Source organism: Ilyonectria robusta (genome assembly GCF_021365365.1).
Source record: "Ilyonectria robusta strain PMI_751 chromosome Unknown BGZ61scaffold_23, whole genome shotgun sequence".
Taxonomy (NCBI): Eukaryota; Fungi; Ascomycota; class Sordariomycetes; order Hypocreales; family Nectriaceae; genus Ilyonectria; species Ilyonectria robusta.
The window spans coordinates 385,380-411,381 of NW_025764457.1; the positions used below are offsets into that span (position 1 = coordinate 385,380).

General features: G+C 51.7%; 11 protein-coding genes across 11 annotated transcripts; 8 read left to right on the forward strand and 3 right to left on the reverse strand.

Moving 5' to 3' along the window:
* Positions 1-2,142: 2,142 nt before the first annotated feature.
* BGZ61DRAFT_363229 (major facilitator superfamily domain-containing protein) lies at positions 2,143-3,883 on the forward strand (the record flags this gene model as incomplete). The annotated part of the gene is made up of 4 exons (XM_046241417.1): positions 2,143-2,289; positions 2,339-2,400; positions 2,470-3,309; positions 3,391-3,883. The coding sequence occupies 4 exons, from the start codon at positions 2,143-2,145 to the stop codon at positions 3,881-3,883; spliced, it is 1,542 nt and encodes a 513-aa protein (XP_046098952.1).
* Positions 3,884-4,408: 525 nt separating this feature from the next.
* Positions 4,409-5,962, forward strand: BGZ61DRAFT_509096 (Alpha/Beta hydrolase protein). The gene is made up of 2 exons (XM_046251989.1): positions 4,409-5,579; positions 5,628-5,962. The coding sequence occupies exons 1-2, from the start codon at positions 4,684-4,686 to the stop codon at positions 5,788-5,790; spliced, it is 1,059 nt and encodes a 352-aa protein (XP_046098953.1). The 5' UTR covers positions 4,409-4,683; the 3' UTR covers positions 5,791-5,962.
* A 1,183-nt stretch (positions 5,963-7,145) lies between these two features.
* BGZ61DRAFT_363220 (uncharacterized protein) lies at positions 7,146-9,456 on the forward strand (the record flags this gene model as incomplete). Its single annotated transcript, XM_046241416.1, has 3 exons — positions 7,146-7,654; positions 7,724-8,557; positions 8,661-9,456. The coding sequence occupies 3 exons, from the start codon at positions 7,146-7,148 to the stop codon at positions 9,454-9,456; spliced, it is 2,139 nt and encodes a 712-aa protein (XP_046098954.1).
* A 182-nt stretch (positions 9,457-9,638) lies between these two features.
* BGZ61DRAFT_537239 (uncharacterized protein) lies at positions 9,639-11,666 on the reverse strand (the record flags this gene model as incomplete). Its single annotated transcript, XM_046254507.1, has 2 exons — positions 9,639-10,760; positions 11,658-11,666. The coding sequence occupies 2 exons, from the start codon at positions 11,664-11,666 to the stop codon at positions 9,639-9,641; spliced, it is 1,131 nt and encodes a 376-aa protein (XP_046098955.1).
* BGZ61DRAFT_108310 (C6 zinc finger domain protein) lies at positions 11,384-13,579 on the forward strand. The gene has a single exon (XM_046236901.1). The coding sequence runs from the start codon at positions 11,777-11,779 to the stop codon at positions 13,469-13,471; it is 1,695 nt and encodes a 564-aa protein (XP_046098956.1). The 5' UTR covers positions 11,384-11,776; the 3' UTR covers positions 13,472-13,579.
* A 944-nt stretch (positions 13,580-14,523) lies between these two features.
* Positions 14,524-15,816, forward strand: BGZ61DRAFT_428712 (uncharacterized protein; the record flags this gene model as incomplete). Its single annotated transcript, XM_046243760.1, has 2 exons — positions 14,524-14,801; positions 14,872-15,816. The coding sequence occupies exons 1-2, from the start codon at positions 14,733-14,735 to the stop codon at positions 15,814-15,816; spliced, it is 1,014 nt and encodes a 337-aa protein (XP_046098957.1). The 5' UTR covers positions 14,524-14,732.
* A 659-nt stretch (positions 15,817-16,475) lies between these two features.
* On the forward strand, positions 16,476-17,751 carry BGZ61DRAFT_459642 (uncharacterized protein). Its single transcript, XM_046246937.1, has one exon. The coding sequence runs from the start codon at positions 16,537-16,539 to the stop codon at positions 17,539-17,541; it is 1,005 nt and encodes a 334-aa protein (XP_046098958.1). The 5' UTR covers positions 16,476-16,536; the 3' UTR covers positions 17,542-17,751.
* Positions 17,752-18,074: 323 nt separating this feature from the next.
* Positions 18,075-19,806, forward strand: BGZ61DRAFT_509100 (major facilitator superfamily domain-containing protein; the record flags this gene model as incomplete). Its single annotated transcript, XM_046251990.1, has 3 exons — positions 18,075-18,293; positions 18,350-19,627; positions 19,678-19,806. Exons 1-3 carry the CDS (start codon positions 18,114-18,116, stop codon positions 19,804-19,806), a joined length of 1,587 nt encoding a protein of 528 aa, XP_046098959.1. The 5' UTR covers positions 18,075-18,113.
* A 114-nt stretch (positions 19,807-19,920) lies between these two features.
* On the reverse strand, positions 19,921-20,984 carry BGZ61DRAFT_497734 (NAD binding domain of 6-phosphogluconate dehydrogenase-domain-containing protein; the record flags this gene model as incomplete). Its single annotated transcript, XM_046251191.1, has 3 exons — positions 19,921-20,341; positions 20,391-20,907; positions 20,957-20,984. The coding sequence occupies 3 exons, from the start codon at positions 20,982-20,984 to the stop codon at positions 19,921-19,923; spliced, it is 966 nt and encodes a 321-aa protein (XP_046098960.1).
* Positions 20,985-22,295: 1,311 nt separating this feature from the next.
* Positions 22,296-23,780, forward strand: BGZ61DRAFT_459645 (trichothecene 3-O-acetyltransferase). Its single transcript, XM_046246938.1, has one exon. It carries the CDS (start codon positions 22,332-22,334, stop codon positions 23,739-23,741), a length of 1,410 nt encoding a protein of 469 aa, XP_046098961.1. The 5' UTR covers positions 22,296-22,331; the 3' UTR covers positions 23,742-23,780.
* An 81-nt stretch (positions 23,781-23,861) lies between these two features.
* Positions 23,862-25,084, reverse strand: BGZ61DRAFT_537247 (uncharacterized protein; the record flags this gene model as incomplete). The annotated part of the gene is made up of 2 exons (XM_046254508.1): positions 23,862-24,264; positions 24,342-25,084. The coding sequence occupies 2 exons, from the start codon at positions 25,082-25,084 to the stop codon at positions 23,862-23,864; spliced, it is 1,146 nt and encodes a 381-aa protein (XP_046098962.1).
* Between the last annotated feature and the right edge of the window lie 918 nt (positions 25,085-26,002).

The following is a 26,002-nucleotide window of genomic DNA, read 5'->3' on the forward strand; positions in this document are numbered from 1 at the left end:
AGCAAGATGTGATCTAGACTAGGAAGCGATGCGTAGCAAGGGTTCCGTAAGTAGTCTCTCAAAGTGATGATCCATCTAGCTTTTCCTGCGGGGGCGTGATGCAGGTGGGTTGCCTCCTGTCATCACGTGACAAGCCCGCTCAGCCCATGTTATCATGACAGCCTTACTGGCTCCTTGGTCCTGAAGAGAGGGGACTATGTGAGACAGCGCCAGAATGGCCAAATTCTCAAAGTGTATTGTGTGCATCTAGCCTCTCCCTGCTTGGTCCAGAATCGTGCCTCTGATACCCAAAACGATTGGTGAATTAAATTCACGCTCAGTGATCTGTTTACGGAGATGGAGTCATGAGCCTTTCAGACCAGGCCGCGCTGCCAATAAGCCAATGCCATTTCTACTGAGACATTCACGAAACTTGACAATACATTGGCGACGGCCATTGGATTTTACATGGTATTTATATCGCAAGAGTTTGTTTATTTTGTTGGTGGGGAGGTCTTTAGTGCAGACCACACCCGTCCGTACGGTAGGCGCTGCAGAGGGATAAGAGATAAGAAGAGACAACAGAAAAGCAGTCTCCTAAGGGCCGAGGATAAAGTGAGCAATTGATCAATTGCTGCTGAATATCTCCAAGAAGAAAAGAATAAGAAATATCGATAAGAGCTGCTGCGATAGCTATTGTAAGGAGCAGACTGAGACTAAAGGTATCGTCGTAATTAGAGAAGGGAATGCCAAAACTAGCTTCCGGCCTCCCCTACTGTGTTAAACTCCAGGTGGACCGTTTGCCCCATCACATTATGAACCGTGTTCGATCAGATGGAAAGGCCTCATATCTAGCAACTATAGAAGTTTTGGGTTTGAAACTAGAACCACGAAGAAAGAAAATGGCCTTTTTTGGCCATGGGCCTTGAGACTCGCCCTTAACAAAGCGAACTATCCTTTCATCACACGCAAATAATTGTCATCGTACTTTGAAAAAGTCAGTCCAGAGTCCTGTAGATGTGAAGACACCAATATGATCAATAGCTTGTTGGATGTTGAGCAGTCTCTGTTGGCTTTCTTTGCCACAGCTTGCAAAACGTCTTGTCCCTTTCTCAAATAATTAATTTTGATCTTGGTAAGATCGGGCAGGCCATTTAGAATGATCGCAGCTGTTCCAAATCCAAGGACAAACCTCGACATCCCGTCGCAGGCTTTGCAGAACGCCCTCGAGATCCCGAGGCCGGTTCGCGTTAAATGCCGCAATGTCTCCTGTCGCAAACTGGGCAGAGGGAATGAAATGGAAGGAGCTAAGGGATCAAATGGTGAGGGTCTTCACATACAAAGTCAAAACGTGCCAATATATTCGGGAACCTGGAGGACCACAAGAGATGCAAGGCGTTCGGTTGCGACATCCGAGGGGGGACGGGCTTGAGTAGGCTGTCCAATGCCTTTCTACGAAATGCATGCTAAATCACCTCACTTCTGTCTATCTGATAGCTAAGTAAGTTACACTTGAAAGACTTCATCTGTATCCGGCAGGTGCCCTTGCCCTCAATTGATACGGTAATGTCTCGTTATTCAGGGGTGCGAACAGTGGAGATGGAGGAATCATGGCCAACAAGATAGCTCCATTCCAGTGACAGTCGCATCATGCAGTGTTCTCCCCACAACAACACCACCAGCAATCTATCAATTTATTAATGACGTAGAGCCACTGAAATCGTCTGTATTGTCGCTTGAAGCCTCTGCCTACGTTACATCCGTCCGACCACACGTGCCCGCGAGCCTGGTGGGCTAGCCACTGGTTTGCCTCTAGAGGTCTAGTGCGTGTTACGCTGGCAAGGAAGTTTCACTGTCGATCTGCCTCTCATCGTGTGACTCGCGAGCACGTTGCCCCGCGTGGCCACTCAGAGGTCCCCAACTTCACCCTCAAGATACTCCATTGAAGCCCGCGATAACGAACATCCCACCGAATGTCCCCACCCTCACCACTGCATCATCTCCGCTCTGAGCATTTCCCGGGCAGCCATAAAACCCTGATTTTTCGGGTTTAGACTTCTGACACGCATTCCTTCCAACCTCTGACTTTTTCGGTGCACACGTGAGCAAACGAATCCTCACACAAACATGTCTCACGCCAAAATAAGCAGGGACACGGCCGAGATGGAGAGAGACGGCAAGGCCACCGGCGACTTGGGTCCTGAAGAGGTCGCTAGTGCTGAGGGCTCTGTCTTCTCCGGCGGCCAGGATATCCTCGACCTGCAGGACATCGACCCGGCGCTTAACCTGAAGATGCACCTCGTCAACAATGTACGCCGCGTTCAGCCATGGAGTGTCACCGGTCTAACCAGGATTCCAGGCTATTGACGAGATTGGATGGACCAACTACCATCTCAAGCTGCTGTTCCTCAACGGCTTCGGGTAAGAAACCTAGCGTAGGCTACTATTCCCGTCGGTTGGCGCTCTTACTGACACTGATGATCCATTAAGCTATGCTGTGGACTCTATGATCACCCTCTTCCAATCCATCATCGCCGGACAGGCGTTCAAGGAGTTTGGCCAAAAGGGATACGCAAATGGCCTCACCATTGCAACCTACGTCGGAATGTTGCTGGGCGCCTTGTTCTGGGGCCTCAGCGCTGACATGATTGGCCGCAAGCATGCCTTCAACATCTCCCTCTTCATCTGTTCTGGCGCTTGTATCGTCGCCGGTGCTATGCCCAACTGGCCCTCGCTTGGCTTCTTTGTAGCCCTGCTCAGCTTCGGCGCCGGCGGCAATCTCATTATGGATACGGCCGTTTTCCTCGAGTACCTACCCAGCAACAAGCAGTGGCTGCTCACTCTTCTCGCCTGCTGGTGGGGCATTGGCCAGGCCGTGACGGGATTCATCGCCTGGGGATTCATGGTGCCCGAGAAGTGGAACTGCGCCGATGTCGAGACGTGCACCAAGGACGGTAACTGGGGATGGCGATATGTCATGTTCACTGGAGGCTCTATTGTCTTCGTCATGTCCGTGCTCCGCATCACGGTCGTGAGACTGCGCGAGACGCCCAAGTACCTCTTGGGAGTTGGCAAGGAGGCCGAGTTGATCGAGACGCTCCAGTTCCTGTCCACCACGTACAACCGACCCTGTTCCCTGACCCTAGAAAAGCTGGAGGCGTGCGGCACCATCAAATCCGCCCACAGCAAGGACCGCTTCTCCGTCGCTGAGACCATGGTCCATGTTCGCGGCCTCTTCAGCAACAAGCCCATGACGACCTCGACCTTATTGATCTTTCTGTCGTGGACATTGATCGGTCTGGCTTACCCCCTGTTCTACGTTTTCCTGCCGTGAGTATATTTTGGCCTGCCTTGCGGATTTGGCCATTGTCCCCGAGATGCTGAGAATTTAAATGTTGACCCTGAGTTTAGCACGTACCTGGCAAACAATGGCAGAGTCTTCAACCGGACAGTGTTGGAGACATGGCGTAACTACACTCTGACTAATATCAGTGGTATCCCTGGGCCCATCCTTGCTGGTTTTATGTGCAACACGAAACTCGGCCGCAAGTATACCATGGTTATTGGTGCTCTCATCACAATGGCCTTCTTCTTCGCCTACACAGCTGTCCAGACTGCTGCACAGGACACCGCATTTACCTGTCTCATCGCCTTCTTCATCAACATTTACTATAGCACCCTGTACGCTTACACCCCCGAGGTTCTCCCCAGTGCTCACCGCGCCACTGGAAACGGTATCGCCGTGGCCTGCAACCGAGTCATGGGTATCATGTCCGCTGTCATCGCGACAGAGGCTGATACCAACACCCCGGCTCCCTTGTACATTTGCGCGGCTCTCTTCATTGCCATGGCTGGCGTCTCGGTGGCGTTCCCATTCGAGCCGTATGGCCGCCGAAGTTCCTAAGTGGGACGGCGATTGCATTGACGAATAACATCAGGCCTAGGAGGCCCATTGAATGCTTCAACATGCATACGGATGTTTTATGATCGGGAAGGACACCATGATACCCATACTATAATGCAATCAAGTGAGAGAGTGATTGGTTGCGAAAGAGGGGGCACGAGCAGAATTGAATGAGCCAAAAGGCATGTCTTTTCTTAAAATAATAATAATATACGCATTTTCAACAATTAATGTCTCTTGGCGTTTGTCTTATTATTCAGCAGGTTAGATGCTCGAAAGTTGACTTGCTTACGACATGATTTGGGCCAAGTGGTTTGAATTAAGCAGTAATCATGCGGCCCGAATGACTTTGATCATTGATGAACCAATGCTATCATGTAGAGACTCAACGATAGAATCAGACTCCCTATTCGTTCGTTGAGGGGCCTTCAAGCTCCCTCGGCCCGTCTCCACCCCCGGCATTCCCAACTCGCTGCTCCACCGTGGTTAGCCGAAGCTTCATTCCGATGATCCGCGGCTGAATCTGACAAATCTAATTTCCAAACATTTCACTGCCGTGCTCTGTCGAATATATCGTTAACTTATCACAGAGACAGCAGATACGAACCCTCCATAAATTCTCTACCGGTGGCTTTTCTGGTCCTTCTGGATCGCCGTCCGCCGATACCGCCAAGCTGGTTCCCACCAGGTCGACGTGGAGAACTCCCTATTGACATCCTGATCTCTCACGACTCTAGAGAGACGCTATTTCACTGCTCAAAAAGACGCCCGACCTCCCCTTCACCATTGTGTAAGCCGCGATGTGCGACTTTTCTGCCTATGGGGGGATAGACGACGAGTGGCTTGCTTTGGAAGCAAGTTTACCGGCATCCACGGGAGAAGAGCTGTCGCTATCTGAACTGCGCAAGATAACGAATCAAGAGCGAGAGGCTCAATCAGCTGCAACAATGAAGCACTTGGCGCATCGGGTATATACCCATGACTATCTTATCCCAACCCGAGATGGAAGCTTTATCGAAGCTCGCAGTTATCGACCTGTCACCATCCTCAACGAAACACCTCTCCCTGTGTACATCCACTTCCAAGGTGGCGGCTTTTTGATCGGCACCTTGGACGGGGAAGATAGTATCTGCGCCCGAGTCGCCTCCAGTTCCCAGGTTGCCGTTCTCAACGTGAACTACCGACACACTCCGGAGTTCACGTATCCCACCCAGTGGAATGACGCTGAAGATGCATTTGAGTGGGCACACGACAACATGGAAAAGTTTGGCGGCGATCCCAGGAAGGTCATAGTCGGTGGGATATCCGCAGGAGGCTGGCTTTCTGCGTCGCTGACTCTTCAGAGACATATCGCCAGGGAGACTGATGCCCGGCCTCCAATCGCAGGCCAGGTCCTCATGATTCCCTGCCTCGCCTACCCCGATTGCTACGAGCCCCAACTCCAGAAGATGAAGCACCATTCTGTATCTTCCTACAAGCTGAACGAAAAGGCGCCGTTACTGTCTGTTACAGAGCTTCGCTTCTTCTCCGATTTGCTCAAGGTTGAGAACCCCGATGTCAAAGACACCAAGTTGAATCCTGGCAATGCCTCGCCAGATCAAGTCAAGGGAATGCCACCGACAGTTCTCGGGATCGTGGGGCTGGACCCTTTGAGAGACGAAGCCCTTCTTTACGCCAAGATGTTGACCGAGGCTGGGTAAGCAAACAACTCTTCCGCGGGAGAGAATTGACTGACATTCTACAGGGTTCCCACAGACGTCAACTTGTTTATGGGTCTTCCGCACGGATTCCGATGGTATGACGAGAAGATATCTGCGTCCAGGCGATGGGACAAGGTCGTGGAAGATGGCATCCTCTGGGCTCTCACAGAACCGCTGCCGAGTAACGAATTTCACATAAAGACATAGAGAAAACTGGACGACACTTTAGATTTGATTTGACTGAAGAGATGCGTTATGATAAAATCTCGTCATGCGACATGGTGCTGTGGCTAGGCATCTGGAATGCTCCCTGGGGATCATGACTAAGACTATCCATAATTCAAAGAGTAACAAGCTCAAATTGATACGAATTTCCGTGATATTCTAGCCGTTCAGGAGTATATTCAATTACATGACTGGGCGCATGCAGCATAAGACATTCTGGACAGACGATGTGGAAGGGCGCAGGTGTCACAATATCGACTAAGAGTTCTGCGGTGGCAGAGCAGCTAGCTATGTCTCACAGTCACTTGCACCCTTGAGAAGAAATTCCAGTTCCAGAACCGATCTTAATCCTACGTAGCATTTCGACCCTCCCTGCTTTCGCCGACACATCACCACCAGAGCCATTGCCAATCTGCATTTCGGGTGAGTTGTTCGGTTTCCATTTCTCTTTCGCTCTGTCCACCACGTATTGTTTGCGCTCGGGTGGCTCCAGCAGCCTTGTGTCTCGAGAGGGGCTTCTCGCTCAACCAACTTCACCCCCGCTGACTAAGGTCAGGGTATCGGGATACCGGTATATCGGAGGATTGTGCAATTCTGGTCAGTATTTCGCCGCAAGAGGGGTAATCTAACACCTCGTTCATTTTGCTATACGGCCGATACGACCTGTAGATCTATACATATGTGTACGGCTGGCAAAAGAGGACATGCGGCCCAGCCTTCTTTGCCGACGTAACGACCACCATGTCAGCACTAAAGGTTCAGCTTCTGCGGCTGAAGGGAAGGCTGCATGTTGTACGATGCGAGCGCAAGCCCAGGCCATCTCACGCGCCTATTTCCCGCCTCAACTTGCCTTGCTTCTCGCTAGCCTGGCGGCTCGCATCTCGCGGAGCATAGAATAATGGAGGCCGCGAAAACAATATGATTGGACTGTACATTGAGCCAGGTTGTATTTGTTGGTCCGCACCTGAAAGTTGAGCTGATGGGCTGGAACTTCTGTTTCTTGGCAAGTGAAATTGGGCTGCGAGTGCTGCGTCCCCGCGACACAATACTACATAACGCAGCCAATCTAGCTACTGTATTGTTTCCTTTTTCCTAAAATAGCCCCACTATACTGCAGGACTGTCCTGCGTTATTTAGGCATCAGCCATTGTTACCTTGGTCCACAAATGCGATCCTTTGGATCTTCAATCAGTTTGGGGGCGAAAGCTCTCCAACGAAGGCACCCAGACTCCGCCCGATCCAACATTTTATCATCAGGCAACATTATTGGATTTCGAGTTTATGACGCAAATGGGGAAACTTCCACTCCGTCGTTCACTCAGCTTCACAGATACCTCATGGCGTTTGAGCTCCGTAGCCTGACCAGGCAATGGGAAGGCCGAGCTAGACTATCCTCTCTCGACACAAACGACGAACGCATTCAACCGCCCCAGCGAGTCACCAATGCATCGGCATGCAAGGTCGGCCTCATCATCGGTGCAAGTAGCTGCATTATCGTCTTCGCGCTCAATCTGGGCGTCACTATTTGGTCTACGACTCTGCCACGTGGAGGCGCCACAGACGGCAGCCGGAGAATTCTCAAAGAGGGATCATGCTCGGACATCCGCAAGATCAATGTGACGCTGCATCTTCTCATCAACATACTCAGTTCCATACTCTTGGCAGCAAGCAACTATGGCATGCAGTGTTTATCCGCCCCGACTCGCGGCGAAGTCGACAAGGCTCACGGCAGAGGGAAGTGGATGGACATTGGAATACCTAGCATACGCAACTTGGTTGACATTCCGCGGAAGAGAGCCATTCTCTGGGGGATATTAGCACTGTCATCAGCGCCTTTGCATCTCTTGTAGGTCTTATGAACATTCCACGATTCCATCTCTATGTCATGGGGCTACTTGTTAAACATTCTCCATAGCTACAACTCTGTGGTTTATTCCTCTCTAACGACTGTTGACTATATCATTGTGGGAGTTAATGAGACGGCCACTAATTCAAATTCAACCTTCTCATCCAAGTTTCACCAGGTGAACCAGACCACGCAGTTTCAGAGCAATCTGAACCAGAGTCTACCTGATATGGTCCCAGGTGCACTTGAAGCGATCGGAAATTTATGGGATCTCGCTAGCTCTGGCGACCTTGAGAATCTCACAAATTCCCAATGCATCAACGAGTATGCCACGTCATTTCAGACATCCCGTCAACATGTTTTGTTAGTTTCTGAGCCTGGCGAGGATCCGAACTGGCAAGGAATACCCCGTTATGAAGATTCTTTCATCTTTAAGACGGTTATCACTGATTACGCATATGATTGGATATGCAACAATGCTCCTGTTGACGTTGTTTATAATTGCCGGACTTCGCTACCGACGGTCAAGAAACAGGTGAATAATTGGGATCCGTTTGGTGATCGGATCCGGTACTGTCTCAGTAAGCGAGTAGACCAACACTGTCGACTCAATTTCAACCCAAATCTCATCGCCATTGTCCTTATCACGAACGCCTTAAAGGCTGTCATTCTTCTATATGCAGCCTTACGACCGCCTGAGGAGGCGCTCCTTGCTCTTGGGGATGCCATTGGATCTTTCTTGTCTACTCCAGACGGAGCCTCGAGAGACAGTTGTCTCGCTTCGGCAAAGGATGTTACACGAAGGGCAAAGCATGATTGGATTGGGCCTCGTGCGTGGGTTCCAGTTAAGAGGAGGTGGGGAGCGGCCATTACCCGACGTCGGTGGATCATGAGCCTCGTGATGTAGGATCTCTCCTCTCTTATTGTCGCTGTTGAGTCCGTATGATCCTTGCGGGCAAGCCTCAACACATTCATCCAGAATTCAAGACTGACTCTTTGGGATTAGTTACTCAGCTTCTATGAGCGTCCTATTGTTTTTCATCATATGGGGCATCCTTAATCTTAGTAGCCCCAAAGATCTTAAGACCCTATGGGACCTCGGTTTTGGGGCAGTGACAGAAGTGTCGTTGATAAATAACTTTGGAAATAATGACTCTAGAGTCATACTAAGTGTGCTTTTAGCCAATATCCCGCAATTTATTTTCTCAGGATTATACTTTCAGTATAATGGCCTGCTCACAGGGATGCTCGCAGCTAAGGAATGGAGCGACTTTGGTCTGAAACGGAAGGGATTGCGGGTTTCATCAGATCCAAAAGGAGAACAGCGGTCTCGCTATTTCTTGCAGCTGCCATACCGCTGGAGCGTTCCGTTGGTGCTGGCATCGATTCTCATACACTGGATGCTATCTCAGAGCATCTTCGTTGTCGCGGTTGACAGATCAACGGAGCCTGACACGATGCTCGGGACTGTAAGCGATACAACGCTGTACTCTACGTGTGGGTACTCACCTATTGCCATGATTGCAGTAGCCATGACATCTTTCGCAATGGTCTTGGCTGTTGTTTTCACGGGGTTCCGTCGCCTTCCAACTGCAATCCCAGTAGTGGGGAGCTGCAGCCTCGCAATTGCAGCAGCCTGTCATCACCTACACGGCACTCCGCAGCCAGAGGAAGCATTTGCCTCGTTGAAATGGGGCGCTACGGACAGCCATAGGGAGGGCCCTGGTGAAGAAAATTTGGGGCATTGTGGGTTTTCTAGCGAGTACGTTGAAGATCCCCGGGAGGGAGCAGAGTACTCCTAAAGGACGGGGGGTAGCTTGTGGTTGGATTTTTATTGTGATGATGGCCAAGATCCCGGATCCAAACGGTCCAAAGCGCTCTGTCATACTTAAAGCCGAACCTGACCCAAGAATTGAATTGAGATTCCTTTCCCCTTCTTAAATTAAAGTGCAAATTCCCCCCCCTGTGCCTAAACACCCGCAGCTCAAGTCTGTTCTTTCGGCGGACTAATGATTTTGTATCGTTTGTGGTGGTAGATGCGGGTCGCGAACCAGTTGTTCACAACGAAGTACGAGAATATCAGGAGGATCAGCACGGTGCATATGAGTGGCCCCAGAATTGAGAAGACGGTGAAACCGTATGACGCCCTCTGGAAGGCCTTGTTTCCGCCGAGAGTCCCGGTGGCAAGCCCGACTTGCATCGCGGTCAGGACAACGACGATGTAGACCGTCGCGGCAGTCAGCCAGGCAAAATTGTCCTGAAAGAAGGAACCATACTGGTTCCAGTGAGTCATGTAGTTGCTCAGCGGGGTTTGCCACAGACGGTACAGCTTGTTCAGCCGACTCAGACGAAGTTCTCCGTAGTGGAATCGCGGGTCAATCTCCGGGTAGATGTGCTCCGTGTCCAGCTGCTCGACGAACGTCCTCCACGCCGACCACCGCACACCGGGTGGAAGGAGGTGCTTTTCTTCGGCGAGTCGAAAGTCGCTCTCGTGAGAAATCAGGGCGGCGTAGGAAAACAGGAAGCCGAGCGCACGCTTGCGACGCTTTCGATGGTCGCATTCCTGAGGGTTGGTGGCGGCGCTGTCCACGGAGCATTTGGAGTCTTGCTTGCAGCACATATATTCCTCCCAGAACTTTGGCTCAAGCAGGAATCGTGGGATGGGCTTGAGGAATATCCGGCCCGTTGTCCACACGAGATGCATGTCCATCCGCTCCGTGACCAGGATGTCCCTGCTGAGAAGAAGCTGATGGTGCAGCGGGCGAGGCGGCATGGGCCGACCCGCGAGCCACAACAAGCTGTGAATGCTCGTCAACCTGTGCAGGTCGAGCTCCGTGTCGATGCTGGCGATAACATGACGGGTCGGGGCTGCCAAATTATCGGATTTGGTGCGGAACGACGCGTGCAGAAGCGATGCGAGATATTCTTTGTCGCAGTCGTCCTCGTTGACGCTGGCCGCAGCCCGAGGAGCCGGGGCCGCCAGATGACCAGATTGTGTGCCATCTAAAGAGAGCGGAAGCGACTGGAAATGTTCGTTATTGCATCGAGACGTGTTAGCGCAACGGTTGTCGTCTCGCTCTAGGAGTCGGATGGTAAATGGAATGGCCTGGTAATGCAGCGGTTAGCTCGAGCGGGGTTGGCAAGGCGGAGAGCCGAATGGGACGTTACTCGACTGCGCTTAACTACGCATGGAGGAGGGTCATTCGTCATCTCCAGAAGTAGGAGGCTTTTGAGTTGCAGACTGGAGCTGGATTGGCATGGCCGGGTGTTGTTTTCTATGAGGAATTAGACGCCCTCCCACTGCGGTTTATGTTTGGTAGGACAATGAGTGGCGTGCACCTCACGTGCCGCAGGAAAAAGAAAGAAGACTGCTTCTTGGGATCCTGAAGCGTCGTGGCGCATTAGCACGGCATCATTCATTGGGCATCGTGCAATGATGGGCTGTGCCAAGGTGGAAAAATATTCGCCTTCCTCAGCCCCGTTTCTGTCCAATTCAGCCCGCATTTGCACCCTCATGACCTTCTCTAGTTGGGCATTGCCATTCATTGATCGCTGCAAACCACCCCCAACATTAATCCTGTCTATGGCAAAATAACTAGCCACGGTATGTCTTGACCGATTAGCTAGACCTGAGAGGTAACTACCGAGAAAATAACTTGGCTTGCCAGCCCGCTGAATTAGGCGGAAGACAGCTCAGCCGCAAACTCACGTGAGATGGATCTCATGGTGGTTTCGGGCCATACTGCTAACTCCATTCCCTGGCTAAACCCTCCAAACACATTGAAGCTACTGACACCAGACGCCACAAGACGGCCTGCTGCTTTCGTCCTACTGGTCTCTCGAGCAGCATCCAACGTGCTCGCCGGAGCAATATTTTTATTACGACCAACGATACCGACAACCTACATGACAAATCCTACATCCTACCTGATGGGATTGACAACCACAGGAAAATTCAGCACCAGCGCACACGCTACGACCTATTTCGTTTTGAGTGACATACGCGCACCATTGTTGGCTGACGGAACCTCGACTGTAACCGGATGTATCGACTAATTTAAGTCAACTCTACCAAAATTGTATTTGCACAGCAGCTTTAAAGCTCACCCCCCATTAGCAGACATGTTGATGCCAATGACCAAGCGCAAGCGTGCGAGGAAGGCATGCATCCCCTGCCACCAGCGCAAGCGGAAATGCGACGGTGAGTACCCTTGTGGCACTTGTACCACCTATGAGTACAACTGCACTTACGCCGCCGCTGCCGACGACGACAACACTGGCACTCTCCCAGTCAAGCGTGTCAGCCTCGAGGGCGGACGCAGTATGGCAAGCCGGGCCGGCGCCGCATCACGGAGTTCCGGCAGCCCGTCTCAAGCGGAGCGAAGCCCCCGTGAAGCCGATGGCTCATCGGCCAAGAGCCCCACCCTCGGCGCCGGCGCCGGAGCGTCGGCGGCCATGGCATTCCCGCATATCCTGAGCGAGGTTCTCGGTTCCGACAGCCCCTCCAAGATACGCTCGCTCGCCTACAACTTTGGCATCCGCCCTGAGGAGGCCCCGAGCGCTCATGTCTTGCTGGGGACACTCATCTCCGAGGCCGACCTTGAATTCTTCTCGGGTGTGTACTTCTCGGTACTGGCACCTATCGGCGACCTCCTGGACCCAAGAATCTACGCCCAGCGATGTCGTGATTATTACCATGGCTCCGCCAGCACCCTGATCGCCTTTGGCGCCGTGGCCGCTGGCGTCGCCGCTCTGGGGTCATTTCTATCCCCAGACAGACACCCGCGGGAGCCTGATCTGGTGCAGTACGCCAAAGCCATCCTTGATGATCCGGCTTCCATGCGCATGCTGGGCATCGACCACATCATCGCGTGGGGCATGCGAGTGCTTTACCTGCGAGCCACGAGCCGCCCCAGCAATGCCTGGATCGCGTCTTGCACTGCGATGCACCTGTGCGAAGCGGTAGGGCTGCACAAGGAAGAGAATATCAAGGAGATGGCGTCCGTCGCCGGCGCCGCTCTCGCTGGACATGATGCAGACCGGCTGAGGCGAATATTCTGGATCTCGTGGGCGGGCCATAACTTGTTATCTTATGAGTACGATCGTTCGGCTGTACAATTTCGGGCCGTGACTTGCCAGGCTATCGTCCCGACATCAGGGTCCGTTGCCGACCAGTTCGTGCAGATAGCCCAGATCATCCCAGCGCCCAACTCCCCGTTCCACTTCGAATGTCAGCCTCCCACTCCCCGGGAGGAGCTATTTGAGCGTATCAAATCATTGGAAAAGCTCCAATGCACTCATCCGTTTCTGGTGGTGACCAAGGCGGAGCTCACGTTTTGCTTCTATCGACGCATTTACCAGCTCAAGTTGGGCATCTCGGACGACATCATTAAGCTTGTCATTGACAGTGGCAACGCTGCAGTGGATGCGGCTCAGCAGCTAGCTAACCAGGGCCATCTGTTCTGGAACGTCATCGGCAGCGTGTTCCAGTATACCTGCGTCCTGTTGGCCATCGACAAACCAGCCGCCTCGGTTCACATCGCCGCTGCCTTCAAGGGCTTGGAGAATATCGTCAACGCTGCCGACACAAAACCGACGCGTGAGGCATTGTCCATGGCGCGGCATCTTCTCAGCCTCCATACGGAAAAGAAGCGAAAGGAGCTTGCCCAGCTGGAAGCTGTCAATGCGGGCTATCAATTCTTCCAGGTGCAGCCGGATTCTGAGGCCAACACCGATGCGCCAGACATGGGCTGGGGGATAGACTGGGAGCAGTTCCTCGCCGAGCCATATTTATCCATGTTCGGTCCTGATGTCTAGTTGTAATGGCACGGGGGCCATTGGACATTTGCTGGACTCCGCTCAGCAGCTATTTGGCATGCAACGCATTGGAACATGCTGTGGCATTCTGCGATAGACGAATGAAGAGCTCAGCTCTGTGTTTATGTAAACTGGTGATAATGTATATCTAGACGTAGTACACTCTCGTTTGGCTCATTCCCTGTATCATCTTCTCAGTCGCCTTCACCGACGACATGGCAAGACACTGGCCCCGCCGCGGCATGACCCGACTCAGGGCGATGGTGGCGGCGGGGAAGGGTGATGATGGCCACGAAAGTTTGCGCCCCGTAGGTCTGGTAGACGGGCACTGCTGCGATAATAATGCCGGCGGCGAGGAAGGCCGTCATGGAGAGAACCATGACGGCCGAGGCGAGGAAGTGGCTCAACATCAGACCTGTGATGACGGCAGCCAACATCCGCTCATGGCGATAGCAACGAACTCAGCAGACGTAAATAGAGGGCTCTGGTCTCAAGAAGAAACGTTTGTTGCCGAAGACGTCACCAAGGCGTCCCGCGATGAGGATGAAGGTGCCGACCGTGAGGGAGTATCCCGCCGAGAACTAGCTCATCTTGCCCGGCTCATTCTCGATGCCGAATGAGCGAGCAATGATGGCGAAGTGAAGGGAGTATAGGTGACGGTGACGACGAATAAGATCAACGAGTAGGGACCACTGTGAGTGAGCTTTAATCAGCCAGCACGATGGTAGCGTTGTCAAATAATGCCCATCGTATTCATGTGTCAGTACTGCGAGGCGCAATGGGGTGTAGATAGGTTTGTACTCATTCTCGGGGATTTCATCTTCCTCGCCCTGGGCGTTGCAGTAGAGATGCTCGGAGCTCGCTCCTCCATCAGTCCGCTGTTGAATAATCACCGTTATGTTGTTGTCTTATGCGGCTTATTGCGGTGCGGCTACTGCGGTTAATGCGGCTGCTGCGGACTTGGCCGTCAACCGCAGCCGCACATCAGACGGTGTCAACCTTGAACCCCTCCCAGGGCGAATCAAGTTTGTGGATCTGGCCGGGTCAACTCGGTCACACGGGACGGAGAATGATTGTTCGGTCTTTCCAACCTTGGTCGGATGTGAATAAGCCGAGATGAGGAGAAATCGAGGCTGAGCCTGAAATGTATAAAGAGACAGGTGTTTCCTACTAGAGAGGAGGGCAATACTTGACAACCGCTAGCCACCGCAATAACACACTCTGGCATTCGACTCCAAATCTTGATCAGGAAACCCCAAAAATGCTCAGATACGCCAGAAGCCAGCCCGTTGGCTTCAACAACGCCATCGAGAGAGTCGCCATTGTCGGAGTAAGTATATTCTTGTCAACATCACACATGGCGTACGCAAGTTACATGAACACTGACACATCCACCCTAGGCTGGAGGCACCATCGGATCGCACATCACCGCTGCCCTCCTTCAAACCGGAAAACACTCCGTCAAGGCCCTCACCCGCAAAGGCAGCAGCAACAAACTCCCCGAGGGTGTCGTAGTCGCCCCAATCGACTACAGCGACCAAGCCAGCATTGTAGCCGCTCTCAAGGACCAGCAATTTTTCATCATCACCATGGCTCCCACCGCGCCGCGGGACACCCACAGCAAGCTGGTTCAGGCGGCCGCCAAGGCTGGCGTTCCCTACGTCATGCCCAACGGTTACGCCGGTGACATCGAGAACATTAAATTAGGCGAGGACACGTTGCTGGGGCCTGTTGCTAAAGCAAATAGGGACGAAATTGAGAGGCTTGGCATGCAATGGATCACTGTGTGTTGTGGATTTTGGTACGATTATAGCTTGGCAGGTGGCGAGGCGCGCTTCGGCTTCGACTTTGACAAGCGGTCCCTCACAATTTATGACGATGGCAACACCAAGAACTCGACGTCGACCTTGTCGCAGGTTGGGCGGGCCGTAGCCAAGGTTCTGAGCCTGAAAGAGCTTCCTGACGACGAAAACGACAAGAGTCTTACTCTTTCGGGGTTCTTCAACAAGGGCGTGTACCTCAAGAGCTTTGTGGTCAGCCAAAACGACATGTTTGAGAGCGTCAAGCGCGTCACGGGCATGTCTGATGCCGACTGGACCGTCACCCACGAGTCCACCAAGAAGCGGTACGAGGATGGCCTGGCGCAAGTTAAAGAGGGTAACATGATTGGTTTTAGCAAGTTGCTGTACGCGAGGGCATTCTACCCGGAGGATCCGAATGATCTTTCCGCCAAGGCCCAGAATGAGCAGCTTGGCTTGCCGGATGAGAGCCTGGATGAGTCTACCAAGGTTGGGATAGATTTGGTCAAGGTCCTACAGCGTCGTGTTGAGCGTATGGCGGCCTAGACAACAGTATGTCCTCCAGAGTTTTCAATCAATATACGGATTCACACCGACACGGGAATTGCACATTGCCCTGTGTATAGTTGGAAAGGGCAATTTGCTTGTAAAATGGTAGAAGGTCCTTGTGTTTCCTCCAAGCCGGTCTGAGACTTCAACCAGGATAAGGCTTTTGTTTTGATCGGCCAAAATTATTGCTGCATCAGTCCCAGCTGCTCCACCGCCGATGATGGAAAAATCTCGCTCGACGTCTTTTGCAGCATATGATGCCGACGAATCAAATTGATGACGAGGATGTACAGATTCAGCCAAGGCGCCCGCCGCTGTAGCAAGGCAGAAAAACGTGGATAACATGTTGCGAATGAGGGATAGGATGGCAATTGCCACCCCTGTGACTGTAAAGATCGACTGCTTCCATATTATCTATATATGCACAAGGGCCATATCGAGTGTATTCTCTGACTTACATTCCTCCATGAAAATAATAACCTATGCTAAGCGGAAGGATTCGAGGAAGGCCTCAGCAGCCACGCGCCACATTACGTGAGATGAGGAAGGTGGGGCTTTGAGAAAGGTTAGTGGTGCTGGTTCTCTAGGATTTAGGCTTCCGGCGCAATAAAATTCCACTCCTCCAGGTGATTGCTGTCTCTTACTTCGCTTAAAAACGAATTCCTCGTTGGAAAAACAAAAGCGCATTACTTCAATACACAACAGACGACATCAATCATGGCTTTGAACCAAATTCCACTCGAGATCCGGCAGAGAATCTTTGAATGGGTCATCTGCTCTCCAATCAACCCACCAGCCTCCCCCTCAGTTAGCCAGAAAGGGCGGCGGAAACTGTCGCAAGATACGTTCTCTGGGCGTGGAGTTTGGCAGCTCCCGCCGCAAAATCCCGCGCTCCCTCTCCTTTTGGTGAACAAACAATTTCGCACCGAGGTCAATTATGTGCTTCAACATGCTTCCACGGATTACCATGTCGACATCATGTTTGTGAAAGGATACGGCCTGTGGACGACCTGGTCGATCCCCGTGCTTCCCCGGACGCAGTATATCGACTCAGTACATGCCAGACTCCGACTCTTCGAACCTACCGACGACCTTGACCCTCGCTTCCGGGAGAGTCTGAGCTTCCGGGGTGGTGACGGCGGACCACCCCTCGCCGTCTGGTCTTTCTACAGGCTGCTGACGGCACTGCTCACAAATGGACCGGGTTATCTAGGGCCCGAACCAATCGGAATACCCAGGAACTTGAGGCCTCGATACGTTGTGAAGAAAGTAGTCGTCGATGTCCTCGCTCCGACGGATGGTGCTGCTCACAGGAGCATTGTGTTGAAAGAGGGAGAGGATGAAGGGGAAACACACCGTTTCATAGATAGGTACCTCCACGACGCTTCCATTGCGCCGGAAGAGCGTCTTGCGTTGTACATGACCAGAGAACTGGATCATCTCCTTGCCCTTTCCTATCACACCATAAACTATGGGATGGTATTGTACGAAAGCGTAGTAGAGACCATTGATTTCCTGGTAAACGGAGAGGAGTACAAGGCATTCGGCATGCAGAAATTATTGCGAGAGCACGAAGGTACCCACTGGGGAAGGAGACCGCTTGAAGTCTCTCAGCGGAAGCAGAGATATCGAACGTGGAGGCGCTGGCTAGATGAGAGGAGACGGCGGATGAAGGAAGGTCTTGAGCTGGATGACGATCCGCCCGTAATGAGCATAATTTAGGACTAAGACGAGGGCGAAGGAGAATGGGTCGTGATATAGCACGTGAAATAGCTGCTTATTGAGGTCACAGATCTAACCTCCGAGGCTGACCTTTCCGGGATCCAGGTCCGAAAGATGTTGTTTGAATGTTAGCCTACTCGATAGCCAATCCCCACTCGGACTGACATCTCCAGAGCCCGTTATTTTTTGACATGGAAGAAAGAAAGGCGGTCTTCGTATGCCTGTCATCATCTCCAAATGACGTAACGAAAATGTCAAATCAGGGTGAAGTGGCGGCGTGTCAGCACGATTCCGCCGCAGCCGGTTGGGGGGTTGTACATTTGCCTCTGCAATACATTGCGCTGCATATGCCCATGGGACGACCAGCTTTGAAATCCAATCAGTATCCCCAAGATGGTTCACTAGAGATTGCGCCATTACACATCGTGCCGACGTAACAGGGGTGACCGACCCCCACCTTCATCCCCGCGTTTGCATCCCCTGTATATATCTGCGGATCTCCCGTGCTGCAGTGACAAGTGAACAAGACGATTGTCCAGCCGGAGACTCGAGCGTCGCAAATTTTCAGCAAAATGACACCGGCATACAAGGATGAAGACTTGGATATCGACCCCGAGCAAATAGTCCACAGACCCGTTATAAATGAAGTCAGCCGGTACAGTGCTGAGCCTTGGGTCGATGATGTCGCAATCATCCCCACAGGAGCTCTGGACCCCGTCTACGAGGCAAAGGCCACAATCCTCAACCGAGCTGTAGGTGCAAACAGTGTCTTTTCATAGGCTATTTCTCTAACATGGCATTCAACCAGATCCGAGATATTGGAATGGGAAGATACCAATGGGAACTATTTGTCGTCATCGGATTCGGCTGGGCCAGCGACAATCTCTGGCCCATCGTGACCTCACTCATCTTCACGCCCATCGCCAACGAGTTCGCCCCCGCACACCCACCGCTTCTCACGCTGGCGCAAAACATCGGTCTTCTCGGTGGAGCCATGTTCTGGGGATTTGGGTGCGATATTTTTGGCCGGAAACTCGCCTTCAACCTCACTCTCGGCCTCACGGCGGTCTGGGGCCTGGTCGCAGCGGGTTCCCCCAGTTTCGCCGCCATTGGAGCATTCGCCGCGCTCTGGTCGTTTGGCGTTGGCGGGAATCTCCCCGTGGACTCGGCAATCTTTCTTGAATTCTTGCCCGCGTCGCATCAGTACCTTCTTACTATTCTCTCCATCGACTGGGCCATCGCCCAAGTCGTTGCAACACTGATCGCTTGGCCGCTGTTGGGTAATCTCACGTGTGAACAAGACGAACCTTGCACGCGGGGTAAGAACATGGGCTGGCGATATTTCGTGGTTGCTGTTGGCGGCCTCACCCTCATCATGTTCATTATTCGCTTCTGTTTCTTTACCATTCATGAGTCGCCCAAGTATCTCATGAGCAAGGGTCGCGATGCAGAGGCCGTTCAGGTCGTGCACAAGGTCGCCAAACGAAACGGTACCACCAGTGACTTGACCGTTGGCGATTTGAAGGCTTGCGAGCCTGAGGGATACGTTGCTCGGACCGATGCCGCAGTGGCGTTGAAGAGACACCTTGAGAAACTCGCGCTCAGCAATGTTCGCCCGCTGTTCTCTACAAGATCCCTTGGTCTTAGTACAGGTCTGATCATGGCTGTGTGGGCTTTGATCGGCCTGGGATATCCGCTTTACAACGCCTTCTTGCCATATATCCAGGCTACCAGAGGGGTAGATTTTGGGGATGGCAGCACGTATTTAACATATCGCAACAGCCTCATCATTGCGGTTCTTGGTGTTCCTGGAGCATTTACGGGAGGGTACCTCGTCGAACTACCACAGCTCGGACGCAAAGGGACCTTGTCGCTGAGCACTATCCTCACCGGTGTGTTTCTTTACTGTTCAACGACCGCCCATAATAGCGAGTTATTGTTGGGATGGAATTGCGCCTTTAGCTTCTGCAGCAACATCATGTATGCGGTCCTCTACGGATTCACGCCAGAGTTATTTCCCACTCCACAGCGAGGAACAGGGAATGCACTAGCTGCGACGTGCAACCGCATATTTGGCATTATGGCGGCAAGTACACTCTTTGGCCACTAATTGAATGCGAAATTGACTGGTAGTAGCCTCTCATTGCAATATTCGCCAATTTGGAGACTTCTGCTCCAGTATACACGAGCAGAGCACTGTTTATTACGGCGGGGATTCTCGTCCTTCTGCTTCCTTTTGAGTCCAGAGGGAAGGCGGCGCTGTGAGCTGGGCGGTTTGCCGTTTCATAGAATACAAGGGATAATTATGATGACGGATAAACAACGAGTTCATATCCGTGTTGTGATCCCGGTTGCATTAATTTAAATAGTGGCCTCAGATCAGTCCTTCTTCTCATCTCTTTCCTTCACAAAGTCTGTCTCAAAAGACAGCCCTGCTTGAGTCCTCAACACGCCGTACATAGACGACGAGTCTAGAGGCCTTCCCTCTGCCTCAGAAAACTCGCTGGCCTCTTTGAGATGCTTTAACGCCACTTCGGCAACTTCAAGCTTCAGTCCTGCTTGATCAGCGCACGTGATTCCGTGACCGACATCCTTCAGTGCTAGGTTTAAATCGGACCATGGTCTTTCACCCTGTGCAGGCATGTATGCTCCGGTTGTCAGCCTCTTGGACATGGAAAGAGCTAGAGGGCCGTATTGCTGCTCGATGAGAGCCTCCAGGTTTTGGCTACCAAGGCCTGTCTTTTCTGCTAGGACATGCGCCTCGGCAACCAGTTCCATCATTCCAGCAGTGATAAAGTTTCTGTTAGTTGATCAGTTTAGAGCATTCCAAAAGGTTTGGGTAGACTTACCCTGCTGTTTTCATCATACTAGACTGGCGAACATCTTCACCAACTCGGATGACTCCCCTACCCATAACACCAACTAGAAATGGGCTGATTGCCTCGACAGAATCATCAGGACCGGCTACAATCCACAGTAGCTTTCCCTCGGCTGCGACAGGACTCGCACCAAAGACAGGAGAAGCGATGAACTTTGCGCCCTTCTCCGCAAGTCGGGCCTGAGCATCGGCAGAGGAGTCGGGGTGGACTGTGGAAGTATCAACGACAAGCTTTCCTGAGAGGGCATCTCCAGCTTCAACGACAGCATCCAATGTCGATTTCAAGGCTGAGTCGTCACTCAAAGACATGAAGATGATGTCAGTGTTTGCTACCATGCTTTTAATCGATGTGGCAGGTACACCGCCAAGGCCCTGGAGTGGCTCTCCGCGAGACATTGTGCGATTGTAGAACTGGAGATCCCGACCACCAATTTTAGATAGATGTCTTTGGAGGTTGGTTGCCATGGGCAGTCCCATTGACCCAAGCCCTGATCAGATTAGCATGAGGCCCAAATTACAATTAGTGGGATTATTTACCAATCCATCCCAGCTTTGGAGTTGCCATGGTGAAACACTTGTCTTAAGTTTGAAGTTTGAATTGGAATGATTGAGAAATGTCGTGTGATGTTTGTGAATGTCAGCACTGAAACGCTCCGAAGCAGAGGAGATATGGCGCATTGATGAGTCAGAAAAGATGATTTCGGAGGCGTGGTCCGAAGGTGGGGTTCGCTCTGGACAGAAGATTACGGCGTCATCATTTTAAGAAAATATGTGGGCGAACAAAAGAAATTGAAGTCGTAAACCTTTAAGTCGAAATACCAGTTTCTTTTCATTTTTCATTTTTCAGATTTCTATGATGAATAATAATAGACGAGCTAGACCATCAATCCTAAAGCTCTTGATCGACAGCACGCCTTGATTCGGTCGCGTGCAGCATTTCGCGATTTTTATTGATTCAAAGTGGCTAAGCTCAGTCGCAGTCATTCCGGATCATCTCTCACGAGCTCTCTCATGTTTGGCTCGAGGTCGAATAGAGAATAAAGTACACCAAAGTCCGACTACAGTTGGAAGCCGACTGCCATCGGAGCACGCCACCGGGGATAGTATCACGCATATCGGCGTCTTAGCTTCCTTCATACCGAATCGATGTTTCCCACCTTGGTGAGCTGCGGCCTATCACCAGAGACTTGAACACGCGTCATACCACACATTGAAGAGTCACGCTGTTGAGGCTTATGCCCCCTGTGCATGCCAATAGCGGAGTTCCCGAATTAGATCATGCTGGCGTTTTGAGCCAGTGACTCACGGAGATCACGAGCTCCAAACGGGCCTCAGACAATTCACACTGCGCCTGAAAAAATGGCCGCCAGATTTCGTCTTGATCAAAAATTATTATGTTGCACTTTTGTTTAATATTACAAACACATACAGACTTGACGCGAAGACACCAGCTTTGATGGCATTCCTCTCCTCGTGGGGGGTGCTTGCGTTTCGGCGAGAGGCTTAAATGCTAAGGGAAGGCGTTCTTTTTTGTAATTTTCGCTGGCCAACTGCCTATTTCCCCTTGTAAGCTGGTCAATATCGCCAGCAACAGTACAAACGAATTGATCCACCACCGGGTTGTAGTTCTGCAGACTGTCGGCGTGGTCGACCGGCGTTAGCGACCCGGACCAAATTGTTTGGTCTCCAGTTGACTACACCAAAACGGGCGTGTGGAGCTTCGACTCATCATGAGAGAGACAATGATATGCGCAATCACAGCCTGATAGGGCTGGTGGACTTGGTTGGGTGGGGCAAAAGGCGCCAGCTTCCCCGCCTCTCCGGATATAAATACCTAGGCTCCGGGGAATTGATATTGGTTATCATCAACATAGAAGCTTCATCTACGATCTTCAAGCATAATCGACTCAACATGGTTGCAAACACAACAGGCACAGCAACGACGGCTGGCAGTGCGCTGGAGGTCGACCTCGATATCCTCGGCCAGCAGCCCTTCCTCAGGATCTACACCCAAATCAGCTTCTGCTTCCCTGTCTCCGATCCCTCAGCCTATCCCACCTTTATCAGCACACTAGAAAAAGGTCTGGAGCATCTCGCTGAGAGTTTCCCCTGGGTTGCCGGGCAAGTGGTCAACGAAGGTGCAGGTGAAGGCAATTCCGGCGTCTTTAAGATCACGGCCCTGGACAAGACGCCCCGCTTGGTTGTCAAGGATCTGCGAGATGATTCCTCAGCGCCAACTATGAAGGGTCTCAGGGATTCAGGCTTCCCTATGAGCATGCTCGATGAAGACGTCATTTGCCCTCGAAGGACGCTACCTGGAGGCCCCGACTACAACCCGACAGACCCAGAACCTGTATTGATTTTGCAAGCCAACCTGATTGACGGTGGCTTTATTCTTACAGTGAATGCCCAACACGCCACCATGGACATGACCGGCCAGGGCGAAGTGATCCGACTTCTCTCCAAAGCCTGCAATGGCGAATCATTCACAGAAGAAGAGCTAGCTACCGGCAACTTTCCTCGCAAGACTGTCGTCCCCTTCCTGGATGACTCTTTCGATCCTGACAAAGAACTTGCCAATCAAATAGTTCAACCTCCACAGACGCCGCCCTCGGACAGCAAACCTAAACTACCACCTGCTCCTCCGAAAGTTATCTGGGCCTACTTCTCTTTCAGCCCGGAATCACTATCCGCTCTGAAGTCATCCGCGGAGAGGTCAAGGGATGCATCTACGAACTTCATCTCCACTGACGATGCCCTCAGTGCCTTTATCTGGCAATCCGTTACTCGAGCGCGTCTCCCTCGTCTTAACCCCACAGACGACACCAAGTTTGCCCGCGCGGTGGATGCACGGGGCTTCGTGGGCGCTCCCAAGGGCTATCCAGGATTGCTGCAGAACATGACCTACAACAAGAGCACGTTTCAACAACTCATAGACGAGCCACTAGGCGCTGTCGCATCGAAGCTCCGCTCACAGTTGGATCCGTCAGAAATGCTTCAGCGTACACGCGCACTGGTAACATACGTCAACGCCTTGCCCGACAAGTCCGGTTTCAACTTTGCGGCGACGGTGGATCCGACGGCGGACGTTATGCTCAGCTCCTGGGCCAAAGTCAGCTGTTATGATCTTGACTTCAATCTTGGTCTTGGGAAGCCGGAATCTGTAAAGCGGCCGCGGTTTGACCCCTGCGAATGCCTCATGTATTTGATGCCCAAGGCACCGGACGGCGAAATCAGTCTTGGTATTTCTTTGAGAGAGGACGACATGGAGAGATTGAAGAATGATGCGGAGTTTACCAAGTATGGAAAATACATCGGATAGGATATTCAGCACAAAATGAAACGTTTCCATATATCCCTGCCAGCTATCAACCACAGTGCACCATCGGTCTGAGGAGACACATCTCCGTCCTGAAACCCTCCCCAGTAGACTTGCCACGCTTCAGCACACCAGGAGCGACCACAAACCGCACTCTGCGTCCTTGTGCGGAATCGTATCCCCCTTCTCCAAATCCATGGTGTCGGGGTTGAACTTATTATTTGCTGAACGCTCCCAGGCAAATATCCATTCTACTTTAGAAACCTGCCTGCTGATCTCCCGGTCAAGTGCCAGTGCTTTGTCTAGAATTGCGGAAAGCTGATCGTTGAAGCCGCCATTGTCGGGGGTTGACCATCGGCCAATGGTCTCCTTGATATACCCGATGATACGCGCCTTCTTATTCTCCAAATTCAAGAGGTCATCGTGTTCTTCCTTAGAGTTCACCGCCACCGCGTCCAAAATCAACCCCGTTGTGGTCGCACTCCACATTTGGAACTTGCGTTCAGCCTCCGGATCTGGACGACTTCTGCCCATTGAGTCGAATTGGGTCTCTATCAAAGCCTATGTTAGCGATGGCAGAACAATCATATCTAACAGCCTTACTTGCCTGGCCTCAACGAAAGCCTCAGGTTCCAAAAGTCTCCTGCGGTCGTTCTGTTCATCCAGAGAAAGTGGCCGAGGATTTTGCCTTTGACGACATTCCACAAAAAGGCCTGGATAATTTTGTAGAAATTCCCAGATCCAAGATAGTGCCTGTATGAACATTCAGCCGGAGTGGTGTGTTCCAGGTATTCGAGATATATTTTGCGCGAAGGGTTGGGTGAACCTTGGTCGCGGGAGAGGGAGCGATCCCTATAAATTTCGTCACGGATCCGAGAAAAGTGTGTAACCCTTACAGGGGGGTCTACTCCCGTCGCTTCCTGGAAATTCCCGTCGAAATATTGTAGAGCAAAGTCTCGAATAGTGTATCTCAGCTGGGTAATGAGCTCTACCAGATATTCGTCCGTCAGTTTGTAGAATACTTGACCTGATTTTCGAAGTTTATCAACTTCTAACGCAGCTTTCTTCCAAGATTTCCGGACGTCTATCCGTTCCGCTTCCGATTCGGCCAAAGCATTTTCCAAGCCCTTCACCTTGCTTTTTGCCTCTTCCCGACGCGCAATCTCTTCCTGGAGCATATTCTTGAGCTGCTCTAACTGCGTGAAATGATCCATTCCGACAGGAGTAGAAGATGGGTCTGGGAGAAGTCGGTCATCCCCGTCGGACGGTAGAGAGGCCGGTGCAGGTTCTAGACCATGGGTATCTGCTTGATCGTCATTGATCACAGCACCGTCCGTGTCGCACATCGTGATATCGCTGTCGAATGGCTCGTGAGTTAGGATTGTAGGTATGTGCGGCACTTGATTTGCAAACTAGATTTGGTCCGGGCCCAAGTCAATGGTCAACAATATAAAGGGGACATACTTAAATCCCCGTAGCTCGCGCTGTATGGGGGGAACGGTGGATAGAGATATCTTCACAGATCTACGTCGGTAATCGCCTGTCGTGCAATATAGGGGAGAACTTTTGGTTGCAGTTAGCCCGGGCGATTTTGTCATAACAAAGCAGGGTTTCAACAGGACGGTGAGTGGGCACTCTACATCAGGGTGTTGCTTTCAGCTCTGACTCGTCGTCTTATCCCTTGATAAAACTCCTACGCCACCATATCACTTAGCTGATGCATCATGTGCCGCGTGTTCCGCAAAAAGTCCACGCTGAGCTTAATTTTATTGCGCCTTGACTCGGCTCCTCTTATTCTTCTGAGATGTGATTCAGCCTTGCGGGGCATCTCAATGTCTTATTCGCGGCCTTCTTAGGAAGGTTTATGACGTGGCTCGCCAGCTGTGGTCAACTTGAGACAGCAAGCTCTAGGGCCATGGCTGTGTTACTTTCTCATTCCCTATGTGCACTTTGTTCTATAATAGGTTAGAGCTAGAGTTACTTTAAGTTTACCTTTCAGTTATAAATTCTTGAAAGAATTAACCTTGTTTTCCAATGCAAAACACATCTGTTGCTAGGCATACGGCGCCGGCTAGGGCCGCCGGATCAAAAGCCATCGCGGTCGGCTTCAAGACGACCTTAGCGGCCGAGCAAGTGAGGTTGGGGTTTTGAAATGCCACCACGTTAAATAGGTGGCTGGGCTCTGTTAGCTAGATCTAACTTCCTCACAAGCAACGCAATTGATCTGTGCCGAACCTTACCCGTGTCCTCAGGCTTAGCTTATA

What these genes read in the sequence shown, in the direction of transcription:
- BGZ61DRAFT_509096 (XM_046251989.1), top strand. Translation starts at nt 4,684, where the DNA reads ATGTGCGACTTTTCTGCCTATGGGGGGATAGACGACGAGTGGCTTGCT. An exon ending in AAGATGTTGACCGAGGCTGG is followed by an intron (nt 5,580 to 5,627) that starts GTAAGCAAACAA and finishes GACATTCTACAG; the next exon opens with GGTTCCCACAGACGTCAACT.
- BGZ61DRAFT_108310 (XM_046236901.1), top strand. Translation starts at nt 11,777, where the DNA reads ATGTTGATGCCAATGACCAAGCGCAAGCGTGCGAGGAAGGCATGCATC.
- BGZ61DRAFT_459645 (XM_046246938.1), top strand. Translation starts at nt 22,332, where the DNA reads ATGGTTGCAAACACAACAGGCACAGCAACGACGGCTGGCAGTGCGCTG.
- BGZ61DRAFT_459642 (XM_046246937.1), top strand. Translation starts at nt 16,537, where the DNA reads ATGGCTTTGAACCAAATTCCACTCGAGATCCGGCAGAGAATCTTTGAA.